The 24,198-nt window shown below is 45.6% G+C and overlaps 1 protein-coding gene across 1 annotated transcript in view; it reads right to left on the bottom strand.

Moving 5' to 3' along the window:
* Positions 1–17,047, bottom strand: part of peli2 (pellino E3 ubiquitin protein ligase family member 2) — a 31,739-nt gene extending 14,692 nt beyond the window's left edge. The window contains exons 1-2 of the mRNA XM_088926004.1: positions 16,692–17,047; positions 1,655–1,784 (exon numbers count right to left, since the gene is read on the bottom strand). Coding sequence (XP_088782130.1) covers positions 1,655–1,784; positions 16,692–16,768 — 207 coding nt within the window. The 5' untranslated portion in view covers positions 16,769–17,047. The remainder of the gene's footprint in view (positions 1–1,654; positions 1,785–16,691) is intronic.
* Positions 17,048–24,198: the final 7,151 nt, after the last annotated feature.

Consider the following 24,198-nt stretch of genomic DNA (forward strand, 5'->3'; position numbering starts at 1 on the left):
AGTCTATACACACATCCTCCTTCAGGGGAGACTGAAGAGGACTCGCGCCCAGTGGCATCAACGCTACACAACAGTGGTTAAAATCAATTACATTTCTGAATTTCCGTGGAGATAAATTAAAAAACGGGAATCTATCCATTTGTAAGCTACGGATATGAAGGTTTTCACCATTTAGTAAAACGATCCCATGATACCGTCATAGAAAAACATTTCCTAAACCCCCTGCCCCCATCCTGTTTGGTATTTTCAGGAAAGAAGCAGTTGTTCAGACACTAAACTGCTGGACTACACTCCCACTACTCCGATAGTGAACACAAGCTCAGGTCCACACACACACAATGATCCTCCTTCTCCCACTCATATATTTGCCCAGCGCAAATTCCTACTGCCATGTGACCTTTTAAGCCACGAGAGGAAAATAATAAGAAAACGAACCTTCATCCTGCCCTCCTCAGACCCTGCGAGCACACTTCAGATGATTATACCCTTCTGATGTGACAGCGCACCTACGAAGCACTTGGGTGCTAAGGGATGCCGCCACGCTTGTGGTGAACACCTGCCTCTTCACAAACAAAATGCACGCCATCGCATATGTTATGACAGGCCAACGACAAATGGCTGGGTAGAAAACAACCCAGAGAGCACACGGCTCATTCAGCAGGGGTCTGTCAACAGCACAATGCGCTGCGCCTCCTTAATTATACCATGAGGCGGCCCTGCTGTGCCTACACTCTCTGTGGGTGACAGATCGTGGGGACTGGAAGTTCCTCCCTGCCTCCTCGCCTCTCTGAGCCAAAAGATACTTGCCTGTGGCATCATGTCACAGCCCCTTCTTCCTCCGAGAGCACACTAATAAAATTAGGTGGGCGGGGCAGTGACAGGTGACCAGGCGAGAGTCAGGACATACCCTCTTCTTAGATTACCTGTTATTACCCTCCCACCCCACCCCCAGCACGGCGCGACTCTCAACACAGCACACAATTACACACTGCAGCTTTAACGAGCAGCCGGCCCCAGGAGCCAGCTGTGAACGAGGCACTGTTTACAGCCAGCCCTCGCCTCCCACCCTCGGAGGCCACGAGAACAGGGGGAGGAGGCGAGGGCTAGTGGCTAGGGGTGAGCGGTTGTGCCGTCACTGTGCTTCAGTAGCCAGAGCAGATGGGACGCTGAGAGAGCCAGCATGCACCAGCTGCAGAAGGTCTGAACCTCGAGGAAAGAGGAACGGCGTCGGGGAGAACTTGTTTCTCAAGAACACGTCAAAGAAAAGAAATGAGCGTTGTTTGTTTGTAGGATTGCTTAGCTACCACAAATTTCGAAAAAAAATAACAGTAAGCACAACTTGGTTGTTCTAAAGGCGTTCGCTTCTGGCAGGCAAACAATACGGGCAGACGAGAAAAACGCAGTTAAAAAAAAAAACTGGTTAACCCCGTCAGTGCTGAAGCCTCTCCTTAATGTTAAGTTAACATCTGGTTTCTCAGCCAGACAAAGAATCCGAGTTAAGAATGGCCTGAAGCCGAAGATACCCATCGCCTTGTTTTCTTTCTAAAATGCCCCAAAGCCAGGCCAGCTGTCCTGGTGCTAGCCGGTCCATCTGCCTTGCATTTCATTTGCACAATGGAGAAGCGAATCGCGTCCTGCAGAAGACCTAGCATACCTTGCTAGCCTGGGGTGTGTTGAGCACGTGCACCGTGCTGGGCTTGACTCCGTTGGCCTTGGCTCTCCTGTACAAAGCAAACCGGCTCTTTCTGCGGCCCCTGTCACCATTGGGGAGGGATCCATTGTACCTGCCACAGCGAGAGAGAGAGAGAGAAAGAGAACAGCCAATTAATACCCCTGTGGAGGGGAATGAATCAACTCATTCTCCTCTGTCTAAAACACTCCGATGGAACCTCTTCCACTGTGCAAGGAATTCCTTTTGCTGTAGCAGGTTGAACAGGAAACAGAACAAGGATAAGCATCGAGAGAAGTCCATGGGAATTGAACGTGGTGACTGCTGAAAGTTTTTTAGAGCAGAAGGTGCCTCTGCAGGACAGGACCAAAGCTTTAGAAAACATGCAAAACAAGACTAAAGAAAAAAAATCTATTTATGAATCTGCAGATTGTTTCACTTGTTTCTGTGATGGAGAGGAATTCATGCACACCACTCAGAAGTAGCCTGATTGTCCATTTGGTGAGAAATCCTGTGAGTTTAAGAGAAATCTAATGACAGCAGTTATATTAGTAAAATCATACTACAACACTTTCCATGAGCAAATCTCCCTAACAAGGAGAACTGAAAGAAGCCGAGACTACCCCCAGAGCATCTTCTAGGGCGAGACCTTCTGTTTGTTTTTAATTGGGGGAAAGATTCTTTCATTTTTCAGTAATGCTCAGCTACTGTCTAACCTCACAATGAAACCACCATTTCCAGCTACACATTTCACTAAAACAAAATCTGAAAATAGCTGTGACGGGGCAGCTTTAGGAAACGGAACAGCAGAGTCTTCCCAGGCCTCTCCCAGCCCTCAGGGGAACTCCCTCTCCAGGGGTCGTGACCCCCAGTTTGGGAAAAGCTGGTTACTGAAACAACCAGAGCCTTCCACACTACTACCCTTCCCTACTGCCCCGGACAGAGATTAATAACCTCACCAACACTCTTCAGAGAGCTCTCCGTGAGCTTCAGTTCATATCACGCAGGAATAATTCACAGATTCACACTAAAAAGCAGCTGTACTGCTAACACTGGCATTCGCAGTGCGCATGTTGCACAAAACACGACATTGTGCCTTTTAAGAATTCAAGCCAACCGTGCCAAGTACCAATAAATGTCTGGGTCTGACTGCAGCTTTACAGTCTGTTTGGTCAGACAGATGTCAGATCCACATGTTGAAGCCTGGATGAAGACCAGCTGGCAGAGAATCTCCTTGTCAAACGCGCGTGCGTGCGTGCACACACACACACACACACACACACACACACACACACACCCCGTCGGCCTACAACACAAACGCTGCCCGAGCCCTTCACAAAAGAGCACACGTGGCACACAAACAGAGCGTCAGGTATCCTTTACAGGGCAAGTGATGGGAGGAAAAACAAGTTAAAAATGGAAAGAAAAATGCCTATCCCATTAGTGTCACAAAGACACACCCCACCACTCCAAAGGCTCCTTTCCCAAACTGCTCTCTGCAGGAGCCGGGAAACCTTGCTTTTCTCATTTTCCATCCCTTTTTTGGCAAAACCCTCAAAATGTTCCCTCCATAATTTCTTTTTTTTAACTTTAATTTCATACAAGATAATAATGTCATCTCAAAACAGTCAACACAAACAACATCAAGTATTGTAAGTATGAATGAGTATAAAGTCTGCAAATCAGCATTCTTTTCCAGCTGGACGGGGAGGTGTGCAGTGCTGGGGAGAGAGGAGGGACTGGGAAAAAGAGCACAAAATTCAAAAAGGTAAATTCAGTCTTCTTTGGGGTAGCAACAATAATCCACCTCTCCCAATATCTATCCAAGAACTCCTTCTGGAGCCGAAACTGGTAGGTTCGTTTTTCCCCATCTCATATATACCTGAAGCGCTTGTAGGACCTGTGTGGTAAAGAGCATGATTTTTTTAGACAATCAAGTTGCTGTGTTTCGGGTGATCACTCTGGTTCTCCGTATAAACAATCTTTCCGATCCCCGCCTCTCACTGATGAGCCCGCAGGGAGGAGCTGCCTCAGCCAGGCTCCCTTCTGTTCCAGTCACTAGGATCCCCTGGGCCAAGAAAGTCTTGACACTTGGTGGTACAATAGCTCCTACTTTCTCGTGATGCCTCGGTTATTTTACTGCCAGCACTCATCCCATTTGCAGTCTTCCATCCCTCATGAAGCATGCTGAAGGAGCTGTGGTCTCGGGTGCAGGGTCATCACGCCTACAGCGAGAGAAGTCCGGAAAAGCTACAGCTGGACTGTCACTGACATCCAATAACTAATGACCCCACAGTTAAGCAATCAAGGTCAGCTTAAACCCTGGAACGGCTCGGACCACTGTGCGATGGGCACCCGATCAGTTGTCTCAGAGCCATGGTTAACAGTTAATAAATAAGGGCAACTGTAGCCGCAAAGCCCACATGTTCTGCACCTGCAGTCCTTACTTCTGCCACTCTGAACCTTAAGTTATAACACGAGAAGTCTTTCCTCCTAAACAACACAGCTTATTTAAGTCTGTTAGATACAAAATACTACCACACACTAATAGTTTGATTATATATATATATTTCTTGCTGGAAATTCAGTTATTTTCAGTGCGCAGTTCTTTTCCTAATTGCATTAAACTGATGCTCTGTTGCACAAAGAGCCTGGTATGAGGAGATAAAGTTCCAAGGGCAGCAGCCCAACTATCTACATTCACAAGCTGTCCAAAGAACAGGGACAGGCCCATTTTCTGCCCCTTTCCAAAAAACACCCTCCCCCACTCCTACCACAAATTTCTACCCCTAGTACAGCTCCTGATGTCCCTGGAAATTAGGCACGCCTCCCCTAACGGAGACATTGCTCTCGCAGCAGAAACACACAGGGATCCTAAGCCTCTCTCCCCTCCTCAGTTGTGTGTCTTCAAACGGATAAGCGCTCTCCAAATCACCCTCCACCTCACCTCCAGACAGATGACTCTCCTCTCCCCTACCTCCTTCCTTTCCCCCCTCCCACCGGCTTTCCAAACCCTCCGCTCCATTGTTGCCTATCCCACCTGTCCAAATTAACCACCCCTCTCCTCCCTCCCCACCACCTGTCACCCACGCTGCCCTGGCAATCTGGCAGCCTGGGAACACAGTGGGTCAGGGATGGAGAAAGAAGCAGGGCAGGGATACACAGTTCAAGTTTCTTTTTTTCCACAGATCTTCTCTATTCGTAAAAAAAAAAAAACTACCCACTTCCAAACTGCAACAACAGGCAAACCCTTAAGGCCACTCTCATAGCTTTTTTCAAATTGTTAGTGGTTAAAAGACATGGAAGCAAGCAGCAGTTTGCACCAGAGATATAAGAGATTCACCGAGGTATCCAAGAGCTCAGAGAGGGCCCAAAAGAAAACAAAAAAAATCTGCGGCTTTCTAAGACTGAAGGTTGGTTGCTCCTGCATTGTTATAGGACAGAATACAAAACTGCTCATTTATCATGTTCTCAGTTCCACATTGTGACCATACTCATGACCCATCACAGCATGTGATCAGCAGGCCTCCAGCTGGAAAACCGCTCTGATGGCCACAAATAAGCCACACGTTTTCTTCCAGGCAAGATGTTGTGACACCAGGCTACTAATTCAACTAAACAAACTCGGAATTACAAATAACATTTACAAATGTCATCCAAACTGTTCACGCAGTCCCATTTGCAAGCCTTACAGAGATCAAACCCATTTTGCAGGTTTACTAGAGATCTCCCCAAAACTCAGAAAACTGTCTGATTTACTCCAAAAGAAATAGAATATTTCTGATCCACAGCAGATGGTTATTTTTTTGTCAATAGAACAAGTGTTAAGTTGCATTATATGTATTTGTAGGGCTATTTATCCTTAAATATTTATATATAAATTACTTAAATTTACTGTTTACTTTAGAACTGAGAGGTTTGACCAGGAAATCAATGAAATTCAAAAACCACACAATATATGGAACAGCAGAATTAAAAAAAAATCATATATAACCACATCCATCATCCAACTTCTAGCTATACAAACATCTTTTAATATTTACTTATTTGTTCATCAGCATCTTCAGATACAAAATAAAAAAAACTGCTAAAAATCTACATGAAAAACATACTGTATATGCATATAACTAGACTATTTATCTAACTGTTGCGACTGTTCTAGTATATCATTGTATTTACACTGGCTTATGGAAGTGGTTTTAATTACAAACAAATAAAAATTAAAATTAAAAAAAAAGTTTTACAAAACTGGTTTCTCTCATGATTGTAAGTTATTCTTTGGAATTCAAATTAACTGGGAATGACAGTTCAAAACAGGTCATGTAAACAACACGTCTCCCACCACAGATCCAAAGACAGCTCTGGATGACCCAATACCAAACCTTAAATAATCTTATTTATATAAATCTAACAGCTGCAGCTTCAGCTAAACAGATTTCGATATACGGTCTAATTTAAAAAAAGAAATTCCAATATTTGGACATTCATTTCACTCGACTCTTGGGAAATCTCATACTTTATCACGGCTTCCACACTGAAGGAATGATTGCTCAAGCATTCTCAAGCCCTGGAAATCCCTGTCCAAAACTCCACAAAACACCCACACTACATTCCTAAACTTCTACTACCTCACCCTTTTGTGCATGCCCATGAAACCCTTTTTAATCAAACAAGGTCTTCTGGCTCTTGAAAAAATGCAAAACAGGCCCCACTGGAAAGTGGGGAAAAAAAATATTACTCTTGATAGTTCAATACTTAACAAGTTACTCCCGCCCTTGTTTTCTTACAGAACTCAAAAGAAGGCGCCACAGCCAAAACGCTGGGCAGTGTGGAATTAACTTTTACTTGTTCCATTTCACAAAAATGCTGATTCAGTTGAGCCTGATGTGGCCACGTTCCAGAGTCCCTTCAGTTTTACGGTGCAGCCCTTTAATGGATCAGAAGTACCAGCTGAGCTCTGTAGGACCGACAGCAATATGCCCGCTGGTCACAATGGTATTGAGCCATTTTTTGTAAAACCTGCTGCTCTTTTAATGTCGCCCCACTGACCCATTTACTCAATCCCTCTTTTAAACCGGCTGCAATCCCAGCAGACTGAGAGTCTGCCCTTGTTCTGCCTCTTTTCCAGGGGACTGACAACTCAGATAGACGCATATAAATACTGTCTTGCCTTTCTCAGATCAACGAGAATACAGAAGCAGTTTAGCCTTATTTTGACAGTAATTTTTGGTTTTGTGTCTGGACGTGGATCTGGGACAGCAGTCTTAAAAGCTATTACTAATTGTCTCTCAAAAAACATCGCATTTCTGCAGTAATCTATATACATTTGTCTTAGACTGTGGATACAGCGGATCAGTAAGTTCTTCCACAAAAATACACAATATTGTCTTGATAGAAATTCCTTTGCAAGGTTGTAATATGCATACTAAACCATATACAGTGTGTAAAATCTGACAATAGTTTCACCTGGCCAATCCTGGCCCTCACTCTTTTCTCCATCTAAATGAACACTATTAGGAACTGTTATATCCATCGCTACAGCGGTGACACTTGTACTCATATAAACTGACTAAATCATCAGTGACTGGTTTCAGTTCCTGCCATTTCACCAGGCTTTCTTTGAACTTCTGTTAAACGCTGATACAACTATGTTTAGGTTATTCAATCAGGAACTCAAACTTAGTTCCCTAAGCAATAAGCTTGAAAACCTCTATTTTAAACAAGACAGGATTGGAGCATGTTATGGTATATAAACATCTACGAATCTAGCTGGATAGTGCTTTAACTTTCAAAACTCCATATTGGAGTTTTCAAAAGTCCATAGTTGGGTTTTTTTTACTACAACAAATGTTTTACTACATATTCCTCTAGGTGTGCACTAACTTAAAACAGGTCTTTCTCCTCATCTCTAAAGTTGTTTTAGTGAAACCTGCTGCCTTAAAGCCAATAAAGTTTATCACTGGCTCTCCCTTTCACACTCTTCAGTGGGATCTTTAATCTCTGACCAATTGACCCTCTCTGCACACCAGATAAATGCTTCATAGGTTCAAGTGAATTTACAAAGCTTAACTTGGGAAAACATTTCCCCCATCCTCATCCCAGGGCTTATTTTGAAATTTAGGTTATATTCCTTTTTACCAGAATGATCCTCCAAAGAGAAACTAATAATTTGGGCTGCAGGAGAGAGACATAAACTGCACCACTGAATGTCACCTGCACTTGTTAACACTGTCATGTTATTTACACTTTACTGATCACTCGTTTCTGTCTTTCACTGCTTTTTAAGTGACACAGGGGTGTCATTATTTAACCAGGTGGGTCGGTTGAGAAGAAATCCTCATTTACAATTAAGTATTGCAGTAAAACAGTGTCATATAAGAACTCTGAAATTAGAAGGCCAAACATTCTGTAACCCTTTCCCACTCTCCACGGTGGTTAGGTTAGTGTTTGAAGAATAGGTCTTTAAAAAAGTAACACTTTCAATCGAAGACACAGGACCTAAATCACCTGCTGTAGCTGAGGACAGAATCCTTCCTTTAGTTAAGGGTAATCCCGGAAAACTGGAGCGAGAATGAGCGAGTTTACAGGCAGCAACAGGATTCTGCTTTAGATATTCACATAAGGCTTAAAGGCAACACTGGCACATCCGTTCATCCACACTGTTACAAGAAGTCCTTTCTCCTACTCAAACAAGGACAGCGTTAATCAGGTAAAAATACCCAGATTAGTAGCCATAATACCCTGGCTAATCAGGACTCAAGCTTACCGCAACTCCCCAGCTAAGAGCACAAACAGGAGGGTACGCGGAGGCGAGGTCTGGCAACCAGAAAAAAAGAGAATGAGTTCACCAGCTAGAGATATAACCTCCTATTATTAATTATGGTCAAGGCGTTTATTCACTTACATTTGTACTCATTTCTCCCAATGGGCAGGATTGGACTGATGCAACATGAGTGAAGCCCACTGAACCAGGGTACAAGAGCAGACCGAGGCCCAAGCACTCCGCCGCACTGCTGCCCCACGACAGCAGCCCTCAACAAGGCTAACCAAGGGACAAGCTTAAGCTCAGGCACTGCATGTGCTAGGGAGGCTCTCAGGGCTGGTATTAACGCATTGAGGTCATCTTTGCAAGATCACAATGGGCTGTCTTAACAGCACTAATGGAGTTTAGTTTGGTAACATACGAAGTAATGCAACCCAATATACTTTGCATATTTCATATATATGTTTTCTAGTGAGACTGTATATGGGGTGGAGCGATTTTTCAAAAATCTGTTTTGAACAAGTATACATCTGTAGGCTAAAGACTGAATTAGGATTTGTACATTTTGATCTGATTGCGGCACTTTCTCTTCCTAGTGAGAAAGACGCCAGATCCTAGAATTCTTCCGTGAGCTTGTACATCCCAGCTCTCGTCCATCAATCTATCAAGCCTATTACAGGCTTCTTCAGATCTCCTGCGACTCACCAAATCGAGAAAGGTTGTAAATAATTCACGCAAGGACTCTGGGAGGGGGAGTTAAACCTGAATAAACTGCGTCTGCCCAAGGACTGGAGCTGTGCACCCCTGCCGCACAACAAAGATTTTCACTCATGTTGCACAGTGCCAACCTATATGCTCAGTATCGAAAATAAAGGCCTGGATTAAATCAAAATGTTGATTCACGAACCAATCATGAATTAAAACCCAGAGCCACAATGGCTGGTCTCCACTTGGTAGAAGCAAGAACGTCCCAGCTCACAAAAATCCATCCCAGGTACAGGGTCTGTGACTCGATAAGGGCATGTAGGTCGAAGTTCTGATCTAATCCTGACCAGAGAATGAGAAGTGCAATATCACATTTTGTTTTCTGGGTCACTTTAGAAACATCCTGAAGTCTGGCTCAGCTTTGTGGTTCCATCTGGTGGCTTATGACACAACAATTTGTGTCACAATGTGAATCATATGAGGAACAGCAGCATTTTACCGATCCGCACTGCACAAACAAAGCACTGTTAACTCATGAAACGCAGAACAGCTGCTGGAATATTTTTGTACACTTTTGCCGTTTATAGCCATGTATCCAATTTTAGTTGGCGGTGGCATAAAAGTATGGTTGACTCGGTATCTTCATCTATAATTATTAAAATTACTTTTCTGCATATGAGTGAGACTTATTGCACATTTTGTGTCATTAAAGCTTCAGTATTAGGCTTTTCTTAAAAAAATTCTAAATGAAATAAAAATCTCTTTTGTCCTCTAGCCAACTAATCTGGCTATTCAAGCCTCTAAATTAAAGATGCAAAGACTTTAAGTACAAAGACGCACTGGGCAGAAAAAGATGTACATACTTATAAACACTGTTAAATGCAATCTTACCCACAACAATCATCTTGCACTCACGGGGCTCAGCATTTCCAACACGTTTTGTGTAATAAGCGCAACACTCCAGCTGCCCGCCAGGACCGCCTGCTCACACCAGTGTCCACCGCTCACTGGGCACGGCCGAGGGTGGTGAGCGCACATCGGGAACCTCCTGCCCTCAGCCTCCCTGGACATACGAGCTGGTCTCCCACCACGGTCCTCAATATTAGGGCTCCAGGTGTATGTTAATTAAGCATGAACACACGGGTAAAAGGACATTAACAACTCAGAAAAGACTGCGATTTTACCTCAATATATATATATTTTTTTTAATTTGCTTCTTCTGCAGTGTATTCCTGCCTGTTTTGGGATGTAGAACAAACCTGACTAGTTGAACTGTACCAGAATCCAGATCACTGATATAACTTAGGAAAACCAGTGGCCCTAGGACAGACCCCTGTGGTACTGAAAGAGCTAGTGTCCTACATTTTTTAAGTCGACAGCCATACAGTACATGATTGCCCTTCATACATTTTGCCTTAAAAAGCTCAGCACTACCATTCACACTACCAATCATGTGAAAGCAGAACAGGTAAAGCCTTTGTCACACTACAGGACTCGACACGACTTCTAGTCGGAGAGCATGTCAAATTTAACGACTGCAGTTGCTGAATCTCGCTGCCTTTTCTGTCCTAGAGGGTGTCAAATTATACAACAAGGAATCGCAGGTTCCAAATCTCACATTGCGCTGCGAAAGTACCGCGAGGTCGCCTCATTTTGACAGCCAATCAATGTGGGGCACAAGAGGAGCACCGCACAACAGTAAACAAACAACAAACACGAAACATCAGACAGACATCTGTGCTTGCTCCAAAGTTCGACGAGCTTCTCCTCCATTTGCAAGTTCAGAACACTCGCTTTCCTTCTTTCCTTGCAGCCACATTGTATGCGCTGTACTTCCGGCTGAGCGCTCACTGGCCGTTGACTGTCGCAGACACAAGAGCCCCCCCTCGCCCCCCCCACGAGTTGCGACTCGCAGTTTGATTTTATCGCAGCGAGTCGCAGGCGCTGTTAAGAGCGCTATGACTGAGTCACACTACACAGCTGACGGTAACGGGCGCGCACTGCGACTCTCTACAACTCGCTGTGATTTTCTTACAATCGTGTAAATGAAGGCTACGACTGAAAATCCTCGGAAAAGTCGTGTAGTGCAACGCCAGCTTAAGTCTGAACACAAGAGAAGAGCTTCACCATCAAGCAGAAGCACTCGCACTGGCAGATCAAACCCGAGAGCTGACAGCAGTCCCTGCACGTGAGGGGTCAGAGCTCAGGCTTACTTGCTCTTCCAGTTAAGACTGTAAGAATCTGGTGTCATCATGGATCTGCATGCAGAAGACAGCGGAAAGAACGGCCCTGTTGCTCTGCAAATTTCCACTTCTTACACAATTCTCTTCAGAGTACCCGCCACTGCCAAGTCTAAACCTGACTTTTCATTTCCCTTCCAAAAAAACACATCTAAGGGTTTTTAATCACAACACTTCTTATAAATATCTTGGAATGTTATTTTAGAAATGTTTATTTGCTTTTACCCTCTATAAGAAATGTGCCAGGTGTTAAATCCTTTGTAAGAAAGTGTCAAAACAAAGCAGTGATTTAGACTTTTAGCTTCAGGAAAAAAACATCTCATTCACCTTGGGCTTTCATAACCCTAATACGCTACTATCACTGTTTCATATTCCTTCCTTTCCTGAACACACTATGCTTCATTAGGAAAAGAGTACTCAAGCAAAAACACACCAACTGGACATTTTCACTAACCTTTACAACTACAGAGATTCTAAAACAGAAGCTGGCTTTTCCTGCACAGAGACTATTAAACAACTCCTTTTCAGGCCACATGAGCTGAAAAGATTTCAGTTTCCTAAAAGAAGAAAATGAATGACTGAAAAATACTGCAAACTATTTTTGAAACCTAAAGCCCTACACAGGCCTCTGTAGAGTACAAGCAATTCCAAGTCCTGGCATGCTCACTGGCTTATCTGTGCTAGTATAGTAACAGATTGCAAACTATAGGACAATATTCATAATTTTTGTGGAATATTGTAGCATCTTGCAGTTAATCCAAGTCAGCCAGTGTATCATACAACGTACAACAACAGATTCCTTTGTCTGATAGGCTGGTGATGCAAATCCCAGCCTTCCAGAGTCGTCAGTGTTGGCTGGGCTCCCTAGCACAGGAAATGCTACGGATACGTCAGCAATCCTACAGCCCAGGATAACCATGGGGTTTGCTCACCTCCACAGTCCATACAGACGCAGACCGAGTAGGTGCTCCTTGAGGCCTAGGCACCCAAAAGCCCAGACGTCTGGCCACACCCTGCAATCACGCTCATTTGCGCGAAAGAGAACCAGGATAGGCTGTTAAATCAAGTGAACTGGCCGACAGCCCTCCAAGTGTGCATGGAGACTGCACTGGAAGAGGGTAATCTGTTAAGCTTCACACCACCGGAGTTTTGAGGGATCAGACGGGAAGACAGGGAGTAAATATGGGCTTGACAAATTGCGTTTTTTTAAAAAAACATGAAAAAGAAACAGTTCAGATACAGAGCATGCCATCTCCATACAATAGTATTTATTAGGCCGACCCTGCCAGTACAAAGTCACTGCTGCTGCATCAATCTGTTCTCTCCTGATGTTTTCTTATGCTGCCCATCATTTATTTATAACAATATCTCACGCACTTCTGCAAACTTTAGTCTTGTTTTTGCAGGAAACGTACTGCTGTCCCACTGCCTACTTCCTGCGATAGCGTCACCTTCTCCTCCAGTCTGCGGGCTATAGATCCGATTCAGCTCTCCGCCAGACCTGACTTGGCTCTTCTGCTCAGTTATCCCCGAGATGTCTCCTAGGAGCCGCTGCTCACAAAGGCCGCTTGTTGTGGGGGGGGAGACACAATACACAATTAATAGGTTCCATCCCTCAGACACAATGGACACAGGAAGCTGCAGAGATTGAGCTCCAGCAGTCTCATCAATACTCCCTTTCATGTTATTAGTCCCAGAGCCACGACCTACCAGCCTGCACGCTCCTCTTTGCCAACGCCAAACTAAAACGTTAAGACAAGACAGGATAAAAAAAAAGGGATGTGGGAGACCATGCAGAAAAGTAAGACCTACGTGCTGAAAGGGCAGTTAAATCTCATGTACTCTCCTTCCTTAACTTGATGTTTGGTAAATGTTTGAGACAAATGATGGAGATAACAGACTTAATCTAGAAAATATGAAGCACTAGATTTGATCTTTGAGACCTGGGTCCAAGTACTATCTTCAGAGCCCACCAATTCCCATAGCAATGCGACTGCACTGGAAGGGCACATGGTAAATTCTACTGCTCTCGTGATCACTGTAATGAGTGGGATACTTGCCAACAGAAATTATATCTTCAATTTACATATAAATGGGATATATAATCTGGGGACCGCAACCAATCACAGTTCTCATCACTTCCTCATAACGAGATGTCTAAAGAAACCCTGGCCACCAGTGTGTCACGCCCAATCCTTCCTGCTGCAACACGAGCGCCTGTTTATCAGTTCCACCCAGCAGTTCAGCAGACATCTGGTTCACTCAAGTCAGACCAGTGTAAAGGCAACAACATAATCTAAAGAAAAAACGACTATGTTGAGCAAAGGTGTGCAGCTCTCACGCTTGCAACAGGTTTTTGTTAGTTTAGCTTGCCAGTACGAGTGCGTCAAGATAAGAGGTCTTCAACAAAAACAGGAACACATTTCAAGCTAGCATCTAAATTTTTTAAGATCAGCTGAATTCAACTGCTTTTAACCCATGCCCCCTGCACTAGGTTCATGAGGCATTCAACGCTATCAAAACTGTTGAATGCATTATTGCATTCCCTAATAAATCTTTCATTTCAAACCCATGAGTACATGGTGCTTGTGAATTTCCTTTTTAAAAACTCCAGTTGCATAAGGTTTTGTTTTACGTTTTCAGGCACTATGGAAAGCCAAGCTATTCTACAAACTGGGCTCCCCTTATTAATACAGTCAAAATAGGTCAAAAGTTAGATTAATTTAGCAGAGTGCTCTTGTTTTAGCTTGTACTCATTCTGAAAGTTCAGTATGAGTAGACAGAGTGAGCATATTTCCAGGTTTATTTAAAGAAAGAAAAAATACACTCCAAACGGTGCATGTTCTGTAACAGCAGTCTAATCAAGTTCATCAAGAGGTCAGACTCACGTAAATGTAGTGTTTGTGTGCAAAAACAGTACCTCACCATGGTACTTCATAGCAACTTATACTATAGGTTTTACATTCTCCTTATTCCCAAAGCAATTTTAACACTCCTACCACACACAGATAAGACACACTTCACGTACATTATCACATTAAATAATCTTTTTAAAACTGGAAGGCCCAGTTTCAATAGGAATTCATGGATCCAAAATATATATCCCAGATGGTAAAATTCAATAGGTCAAAACTGGAAAGCAGGCACTTAGCAAGAGTTAAACCGTGTTGTGGGTCAATCACAAACTCTGCACGAGCTGAGACACGTCTTCACCAAAAGGTTATCTTAACACGTTAGCAGATTACTGTCCCAGCGAAGTGAGACTCCTTTACATGATCGTTTATTACCCATTGATGTGTTAATGAGGTCAGCCCGGCTCGTAAAAGAAGTTCTCTGCGAGAGATCTTAAATCAGGCGTGATGCCCTTGTGATACAGGCCAGCCAAACTAAAGCGATCTAAGGCGAGAGCACTAGATCCGTCAGACGACAAGGAGCAAAGCTGGCTGTCTCAGAAACCAGGCTTCACAACTAACCCCCCCGCTGTCTGTTTTCAGTGAGGCTGGTCTACCCGCTCTCATTAAAAGTGACTCCGATAATCATACTCCCGAGTACCGAGTGCACTAAAAATAGAAGAGAAGCGCGCTTCCTGATTTCTAGGATAACAAGACAGGGAACAGACTAAACAAGCGCACACGGCTCTGTCTAGTTGTATTAAGAGGAGACAGACACCGTGAAAAGAGATGAGTAATACATCCCGCGGGTGGCACACCAACAGGAGCCAACTTCAAGCCGTCTGGGTGCCGGACGGGACCGCGGCGTGGGAATGAACGACAAATCCATTTCCTAGTCTCGTTAGGGGGAGGGAGGGTGGTGCTCAAATTAAAACTCACATCAAATCCCCCGAAAATGTTAATCCCCGGGAAATGAAGCACATTAGCGCTCTTCGGGAACATCCTAGGGCTTGCATAATCTGGCGATAATTATAATGCATGAATCACCTCGGCTCGCTCTTGCGGCGAGCCTGCTCCACGTGACCGCTTTTCTCCCGGCCCGTGCGTTCGCCACCGACCTGCACAGCACCTCCAGCTCGCCGGGGATCGAGGCCGGCACGCAAACTCATCCACATCCGCTAGACCTGAGCTCACTGAACCACCGGGCGCGTCGTAATGGGGGTCGGTGGCCTTTTTTTTTTTGCACCGCTCATCTGCATCTGTAGCCAGGGCATCGCGTTCACACCTCATACAAAGTTCTACTTCAACATAACCACGAAAGCGATGCGATAAGGGCGGTGGTGAGGGGGGGGGGGATTAACACATCGGATAAGGGCCACAGGGCATGAACTTTCGATTCAGCTGAGCTGCTCCAATCTGGCCCAGCGGTAGCTCGATCATGTGGGACACCTCATGTGGGAGCTGCCTTTTCCTCCACATCACCACGTTAGGGATAGCGAACTTGGTCACTCAGCAAACTAACATCCCGGCTGCGAGGGCTCCCAAGCACGAAAGCACACGGCGTGGCACAATAACCCACCGCTGGAAAGCGGGTGGGGGGAGAGAAACACGGTCAAGCCAGGTTGCTCACGAAAAGAAATCCCGCGATTAGTACAGTAGCTAAGACTTTTCCAACCCCTCCCCCCCCCCTCTCCCTCACCAACTACTGTAACCTACATACACGCCGCGAAAGACCCGATCCGCACACAGCCAGCCCAACAGCTTCAGAAATATCTGGGACCGCGACGTTTGCGCCTTTATAAAAGAAAATATTCTCGACTTCTGCACGCCTCGCCTGCCGCTCCAAACGGACCGTCCACGAACGGGCTTGCCCGATTCCCGGGAATGTGCGGTGGGGAGCACATTTCCAGAGGACATTCCCCAACCGCGTTTCCTCCCCCCCCCCCCCCCGTTTAACCCACCGAGGAAATCAAAAGCGCCAGCCACCTGAACCGGTAACGATTTCTTTGTTTTTCTGTTTGATTGTTTTGTGTTTTAATCGCGGCCGAACATGCCGAAGAAGAGCCCCCCGTCGCCGCCCGGACAGCAGCCCCAGATGGCTTTTAAGACTGAACGGGGACGCCCGCGTCCGTCGCGCTAAGCAACTGTTTTCTTCTCCGGCAACTGTTTTGCCTCGAACTGCCCGAAAACAGACAACTAACCTTCGGGAAGACGTCGCGACGAGAGGCGCCCCGTCAGCGATGACAGGTATGTGGCTAGGATGCGCGAACAGATCGGGTTTTTGTTCTCGCAGCGCGGAAGAAGTCCTGTACAACTGAGTGATGTGTACAGCACGTATCCTCTCCCAAGTTCGGGAGTACCGCAAGTCGCTCGGCGAGCGAGCCGACGGATCCCCGACCTTGCAGCCGTCTTTTCCCACTCACCCCAGCACGACGAGCTCCCCGTACTTCACCGGTTCCTTAATGGGGGCGCAGTTCTCCTCCTGGTTCGGCGAAAACATCAGGCTTTTGCAAACTACGCAGCTCACAAAAACCAGTCGTCCTCACCGCTGGGGGGGAAACACATACACACACACAGGGAGCAGGGAAATCCTTCACAACGAGTGGGTTAGAGCCATCTGTCACGTGTAGCTGCTGCCGCGTCCGCCGAGAGGTGTTTCTCCGGTGAGTCGGCCGGCTCTTCTCCCGTCTGCTTAACGTCTAAAACGAGGGAGAAACTTTTGTTTTGAAGTGCCTCCACTCCACAGCGTACTTCTCCACTTGGCCGCTGGATGGGCTCTGAAACAGCGACACAAAAACAGCCCAGAGCAGGGGCGGGATGTACCATCGACCACACCTTTGCTCACGGAGGGGGAGAAAGCGTGAGCAGGCTTTCATTTCAACAATGACGTTTCCCCAAAACGCGCCTTCGTATGGAGTGTTTTATATTTAAAACAGAGTAGTTCATCATAATTATACGTCTTTTCTCCGTTATTAGTTATACGCAACGCAATATGGGGTTTTCTTTTGCCTTACCCCCCCTCTAGTTCTCCACATTCTTGACTCTTGGTGCGAGGTTGGTCCCTGCTGTTATGTAAACAAAGAGTAAAAGAGAGGGGATTCTTAAAGAGATAAACCTCTTGCCCTCTGTCGTGTGGGAAATTTAAAATATTCTAAGGCGTTTATTTTTCTGCCAGGTTATTTTATTCGAAGAGAACTGACAATACAGCGGCTTCACAGGTGAAGGGGCTCTATCAAGCCTAGCCCAGAAGAGAACGTATGGTTTACATTAGTGAAGTAGGACAACAGTTAGGATTCATTGAGGTAGTTGTAAAAAAAGACAGAGCCCTGCGAGAGTATTGAAGGAAATAAATGGGGAGTGGGGGGGGGGGGTGCTTAAAATGGAAAATATTTCTTTTAGATCAGTGACTTGTAGCGCGAAAGGAGTTTTGCTTTGAAATAGCCGAAACTCTTAATCTTGCTTCTTAGGAGTGGGTGTGACCACCAGGGTGTGTCAAGAGGGGTGTCTCCAGTACTCCGGCCTGTTATTGGACTATACCATTCAAACGGGGGGCGGGGCCTCAGTGGTGCTGTGAGATTTTGATGAATGAAATCCTGTGAAGGTACAGTTAACAGGTATAAAACAGGAAAGACACCCTGAGCTAAAAGAATGCCTTAAATCGCTTGAGTGTCCTGTGGACCGGAGATTAACCTGGTCTCGATCAGCAAGAAAAAAAGTTTCTAAAAACATTTTTATTACCCAAAGAAATAAAAGAAAACGGAATTGGAGACAATGTACTTGGATATACTGGGACCGATAGTTTTTAAGGAATTTTGTGACTAAGATAAGAAAACATTTTCCAAACATTTAATCCGGCACCCCGTGCACACTGCAAAAGCTGTTTTCAATTTACAGAGGAGATCGTGAAATGATTTTTTTTATGCTAAACATCACAAAACTTGCTTATGGACTCTCAGTGTATCAGAATAAATAAAACGCCATTGCTGAATGAGGAGAACTAATGGCCCGTTCAGGAGCAAGCAGAGCGGCGTGATCATTATCAGCCTAGCCTGCCTGTCGGGAGATGAGCTGTGCTGTTGAAGAACATGGCACCATACACACATTAAAACAACCAAATCTGTTATAAGAAGGTTTGTGTGTTTAAGGTTTCCAGGTGTGTGGAGCCTTTCTAGTGAAAGAGACTAACCGGGAAAAAACTGTCACAACAAGAGGTTGGAGGCATCAGATGCATAAACTATTAATGTAAGACGGGGGCACTGAGCACTGAGGATGCCTTCAAAAGACATCATTTTCACCATCTAGACAACGTGGGACAGCAAGAAAAAGCACCAACAGAATGTGCGCATATAAAAACGCAGCTGAAACGCAGAATTGTAATCAAGTGATGTTGTTAAAACTGTAAGATGCAATAAAGGAAAAAAAATGTGTACAATTATTGTTGTTATGTTAAAAAAAAAGATGATGCTGCCCTGAAATCAGTCTAACAAAGAGCCACCAGGCACTGGTGATCACAATCCTCAAGGGTTTTGACGGAGCCGAGCCAGTGGACAGCTTCGGATCCCCCAGTGGAACAGGAGAACAGGGTTCGCAGTGCAAACTGAGAGGACATGCACTTAAATGTGGGAGCAGGAGACACTTTTCTGACACAGAGGGGTGGCGGGAGTCTGGGACGGGCTGCTCAGCCACGTGGTTGAAGCCGATGCCCTGGATTCCTTCGAGAAACGGCTGGATCAATGTGTTGCTAACTCCCCAACAGGTACGGTGTGCCTGCCAGACGTCCCCCTGTCGTATGCAACTGTTCTCATGCCCTTGTTTCTTTTTGGGCCGCGAGTCTGGAGTGAAAGGAGTGATAGTAATTGGTTTTATTTATAAAGCACCTTTCCGAACCCAAGCACGCTGTACATAGTGGTAAAACTGGGGTGGTGCGGTCGCTCTGTGGCTAAGGATCTGCGCCTGTGGCTGGAAGGTTACCGGTTGTATCCCGCAGCCGGCAGAGGAATCCTACTCCGTTGGGCCCCTGAGCAAGGCCCTTAATCCCAGCTGCTCCAGGGGCGCCGTATAAATGGCTGACCCTGCACTCTGACCCCAAGCTTCTCTCTCCCTGTCTGTGTGTCTCATGGAGAGCAAGCTGGGGTATGCGATAAGACAGATTCCTAATACAAGAAATTGTGTAGGGCTCATAAAGTGATCTTTAAAAAAAAAAGGAAAAACGAGCATTCATGTTGATGCAGAATGGAGGGAAAACAGATATAGGCTGCGGTAAAAAAAAATTGCGTTTTGAGTTTGGATTGGAAGAGAGTCAAAGTCTTTCTCTCGTAGAGTCTGAGGAAGGGCATTCCAGACCACTGGAGCGGCGACAGAAAAGGCCAAGTCACCAGAAGTCCGTGATTGAGTCCCGGTACAGGGCGAACAGGGAGGAGATGAGTAAGTGGGCGGAGGACAGATGCTGTGGTGCGGCTCCAGGCTGTGCTGAGGGCTGCTGAAACTCTCTCTCTCTCTCTCTCGATGGCACAGTCAGCAGGTCTGTCACAAGCACAAAGCCAGAAGCCCAACCCTGACTTCCCCCTCCCCACGGCCCTCTGCTCTCCACCCACGTGAAGCCCCTCGCACTCCCTCACATGCGCAGTCACACACCGCCCGGTCCTGGACTGCTTCTTCAACGAAGCCAGTGAGCCTTTTATAATGGCAGATGCCACTGATTACACGTCCTAGCCAGAGCGCAGACTGACCTTGATGCAGCCCTGGCCAAGTATTAAGGCTTCTCCTGTTTTGGGTGTGGTTGTCCTGTTTCTTAAAAACAATTACGGAAAGGTGGATAAAGATTCTACATTTGATAAATGGCATCACAAGATTAATGTAATCTAAAAACACTGACATAAATACCCTTTCCAGCTGTGATATGTCATAAAATTGTAAGAAAAGTTACAAATGAAAGGAGGTCATTTAGCCCATCTAGGTAATCTGTAGTTAGTAGCTAATTGATCCAAGCTTGTTCAAAACTCCCACAGCTATTTGCACACAGAAGCACACCCTGTTCCTGTTTTCAAACCCTTTTAAATGCGCTTCCACATTCTAACCTCCGGTTCCTCTTTCCCTCTTTCACTGTTGTTTCTGGACTGACTTTGTCAGAGCCTTCGGTCAATTTGAATACAGATCTCTGTTCAAAACTAAAAAGGTTCAGTTATTTTAACCGGATAGTGTAGGTCCAGGCATCAGTATGCATCATTGACCTGGCTGTTTTCCCAGGGCATAATTGGAAAGAGATTATTATTCCAGATTTCAATTAGAAAATAGTGTCACATGTCAACAGCACTTCCCATTCCGTGGTTACCCCTGAACATGTATCTACAGCAAATCTGCTCCTCAGGACCCCACTGCCTTACTGTATTACACTTCAGCTTGAGCTATAACTGGAATGAAACCTCATAATGGTTCTTATGAGGTTTCTCTTCTAGTTTTTGGGTCCTAAAAAGTAAAGGTGTCAGGGTACTGATAAAATCTTGTAGCTATCTGGAAATGATGACCAACTATTAACATCCCAAAAGAATGAATGAATAAATCAACACTTAAATTCATTAACTGAGGGCTCAGCTAGAATAAAAACCATGCATAGACCGGGATCTACTGCCTGTGGTAAGACACTGATGCATACAGCATGGGTAGATGATCAGGATCTGCTGCCTGTGGTAAGACACTGATGCGCACAGCACGGGTAGATGATCAGGATCTGCTGCCTGTGGTAAGACACTGATGGGTACAGCACGGGTAGATGATCAGGATCTGCTGCCTGTGGTAAGACACTGATGCGCACAGCACGGGTAGATGATCAGGATCTGCTGCCTGTGGTAAGACACTGATGCGTACAGAATGGGTAGATGATCAGGATCTGCTGCCTGTGGTAAGACACTGATGCGTACAGCACGGGTAGATGATCAGGATCTGCTGCCTGTGGTAAGACACTGATGCGTACAGCATGGGTAGATGATCAGGATCTGCTGCCTGTGGTAAGACACTGACGCTTACAGCATGGGTAGATGATCAGGATCTGCTGCCTGTGGTAAGACACTGATGCGTACAGCATGGGTAGATGATCAGGATCTCCTGCCTGTGCTGAGACATTGAGGTTTACTGCAGGTAAAGCACACCTCTTCACTGTCAGTGACATTGCACAGTGGTCAGTTCCGGTCCAGGTGGAGAGCAGGTTTTCAGCAGGGCAATGTTTCAAAGTTCTTTTGTAAAAAAAATCCCCCCTTTATGTGTGGGGATAGATATATCAGTTCATCTGAGTGCATAATGAGGTCAGTTACATAAGTAAAAGGTCCTCATTGATCAGAATACATTCTGCGCTTCTACTTTCATGAAGATCCTCCCTTTTAAAAACTGTGACACAATTTGTCTCTTCCTATATTAAGCTGAAAATATCTTCAGGGTTATTGTTAGAACAAGCTCCCACTTCACACCCTCCCATTGTCCACAGCTGCCCACACTTCACAGACCTTTAAACCCATCTGCCCCATCTCCTCCCCTCCACAACTCTTCTCCATGTGGTAATTAACCAGCAGATCAATTTCAATTTGTGCAGTTAATTGCTTCAGAGTGGAAGGGAGCCTGCAGGGCCTGTCTATCTGTGTGTGTGGTAGAGAGGGAGCCTGTGCAGAGCTGGGCCTGCTGGTCTCTCCAAGAAGACCAGAGGATGAGCTCGCTCTAGATGATGTTGTGACATGGGGACATACAAACACACGTACAAGCAAGCTAAAAAACTGTTCCCCATCAAAACCTTGAAGGAGAACAGGACACAAAATGTTCTGTATCCTAACTGCACACAACGGGTGGACCTGTCCTATGAGTGTGTACTGCTTGCAGAGAATGAAGAAGAAAGGATATGGTCCATTGGCGCCTTACAGCACAATGGATGTTCAAAGATAATGGAGAGGCAAAAGCAGCTTTCAGTTTCAATAACTTCCACTCCCATTACTGTGGAGCCCACTATGCCAGCAAGCCACTCCAAAGGGAAAGGCACATGGACCAGCCTACTGACATGATCTGGAGTGCTAACAGTAACAGACTGGATGATGTGCTGGAACACATCAGTGCACGATACAGCCATAATCCCACAGTGAGACTGCCACATGTCCACGGAATGCTAGCTATGCACTCTGCGGTCTGGAGCCCACCTCCACTGTGGAGGAGCAGCTGGGAAAAATTCACACAGCTTTGAACAAGGAGGAAGCAGCACACTGCCTTTCACAACACAGCACAGCTGGAGGGAGGCAGTGTGGGCCAGAGGTTAGAGCCGAGCTAATGGGAGAGAGCCAAGCTGTGTGGGTTAAGAGCTGAAACACTGAGCTAGAGGGGTGGAAGAGGTTAGAGCTTCTGCACGGGAAGAGAGAGGCAATGTGGGCAAAGGATTTGAGCTGGGAGACGAAGAGAGAGGAAGGAAGAGTGGGCTGAAAGAGCATCTGGAAAGAAGGATGTTTTGTGCACTTGTGGTTTGAGTCTAGGTGCAGCAAGTAAAGGAGGAGGTCTGGGCCACAAGGATGGGCATGAGGTATGAGAGAAAAGAAGGGGAAAGTGGGCGAGATATTAGAAGTGAGAAACCCAGAATGACCAGGGGAGTGTGGACCTGGATGAGACATACAAAAGCAGGGATCCGGGCAGAACAGCAGGCTGGAGGTTGAGGAAACGGGAGATACCCATCTCCCTCTGTGTGCCTCTCTCTCACACTGATGACTGCGCTGCGTGACAGTGTGGGATTAGAGGGTTTATCTAAAATCAGATGGATGCTGGGAGAGAGCCAGCAAAGGAGGAAGAGTCCTGTCACCATGGAGATACAGTTGCTGGTTAGGTTCCTATCGATGTTTGCAAACTTTGGCGTGCCACCTCTGTGAAGTGAGAGAGGTGACTGTTCAAGGTCGGTGTCATGTGCCTGTGTGTGCGCAGGAGCCCAGAAACTTCCTGTGACCCACTCTGACAACACATGGCCTTCCATGCGATACTGTGTCAGGCTCAGGGGGACACACCATGTGCCAGGATAATCAAAAGAGATTAGCTTAGAAAGGAAGAATCTAGTCACGTTGGGATGCAGATCATTAATTAAAAAGCACAAAACATGGAGACTCATAAGTGGCTCTGTCCATAAAGGAGCTTGTCTGAATCTCAGGCTGAGGCCTGTAATCCAGATGTGACCCGTTTCAGCTGGGCTCTGTCAGCAGCTGACCGTTACCGAGATCCCTCAAATGGAAAACCACAAGGGCCACTTGAGACGGGTGGATTTTTTTGTGGGCCAAGATAATTCACCAAGGACTGAAGCAGTCAAGCTGAACTGGTTAACATATTCCAGACTGGAGAAGGGGGCAGAGCATTGTGAAAAACATAACTGATTACCAATATTTCCAGTCTTGCTTGCTTTCAATACGCTGTATGAATAATCAGCTTGCTATGAAGTTCACAATAAAAGTGCAACACTAGAATGCTACAGGTTTTACTCCTCCTGCCCTCTTTCCCTGCTGTTGCTTTCAGTTTGTTCCACAGCACTTAGGTGCACAGACTTGTTTAACATGCAAAGAGATGTCTGTAAGAGCTACAGACTATGCTGAGGTCCGCCAAGTGACTGCAAAAATCAAACCTATTATATTACTGTTAAACCACCTTTCGTTTCAAGTGAGAAAGCATGTCTGGTAGTAGACGTAGACAAATTAATCTAGAACCAAACCAGGGAAGAACTTTAACCTTATAACAAACACGGATGCAGGTGTCCGAATCGAAGCACCACAAGTAAAGCTCATTAAAATTCATGAATAAGTACCGATGAATGGATTTACTAATTATAACCACGGCTGCAGGACAAAGTATCAACAGGCAGAATAGTACAGTTTGTACCTTTCTCAGAGGACACGACTCTGACCTGCTCTCCACACATTTTTAAATGAC

This window comes from Atractosteus spatula, chromosome 9 (genome assembly GCF_055471065.1).
Source record: "Atractosteus spatula isolate fAtrSpa1 chromosome 9, fAtrSpa1.hap1, whole genome shotgun sequence".
Lineage (NCBI taxonomy): Eukaryota > Metazoa > Chordata > Actinopteri > Semionotiformes > Lepisosteidae > Atractosteus > Atractosteus spatula.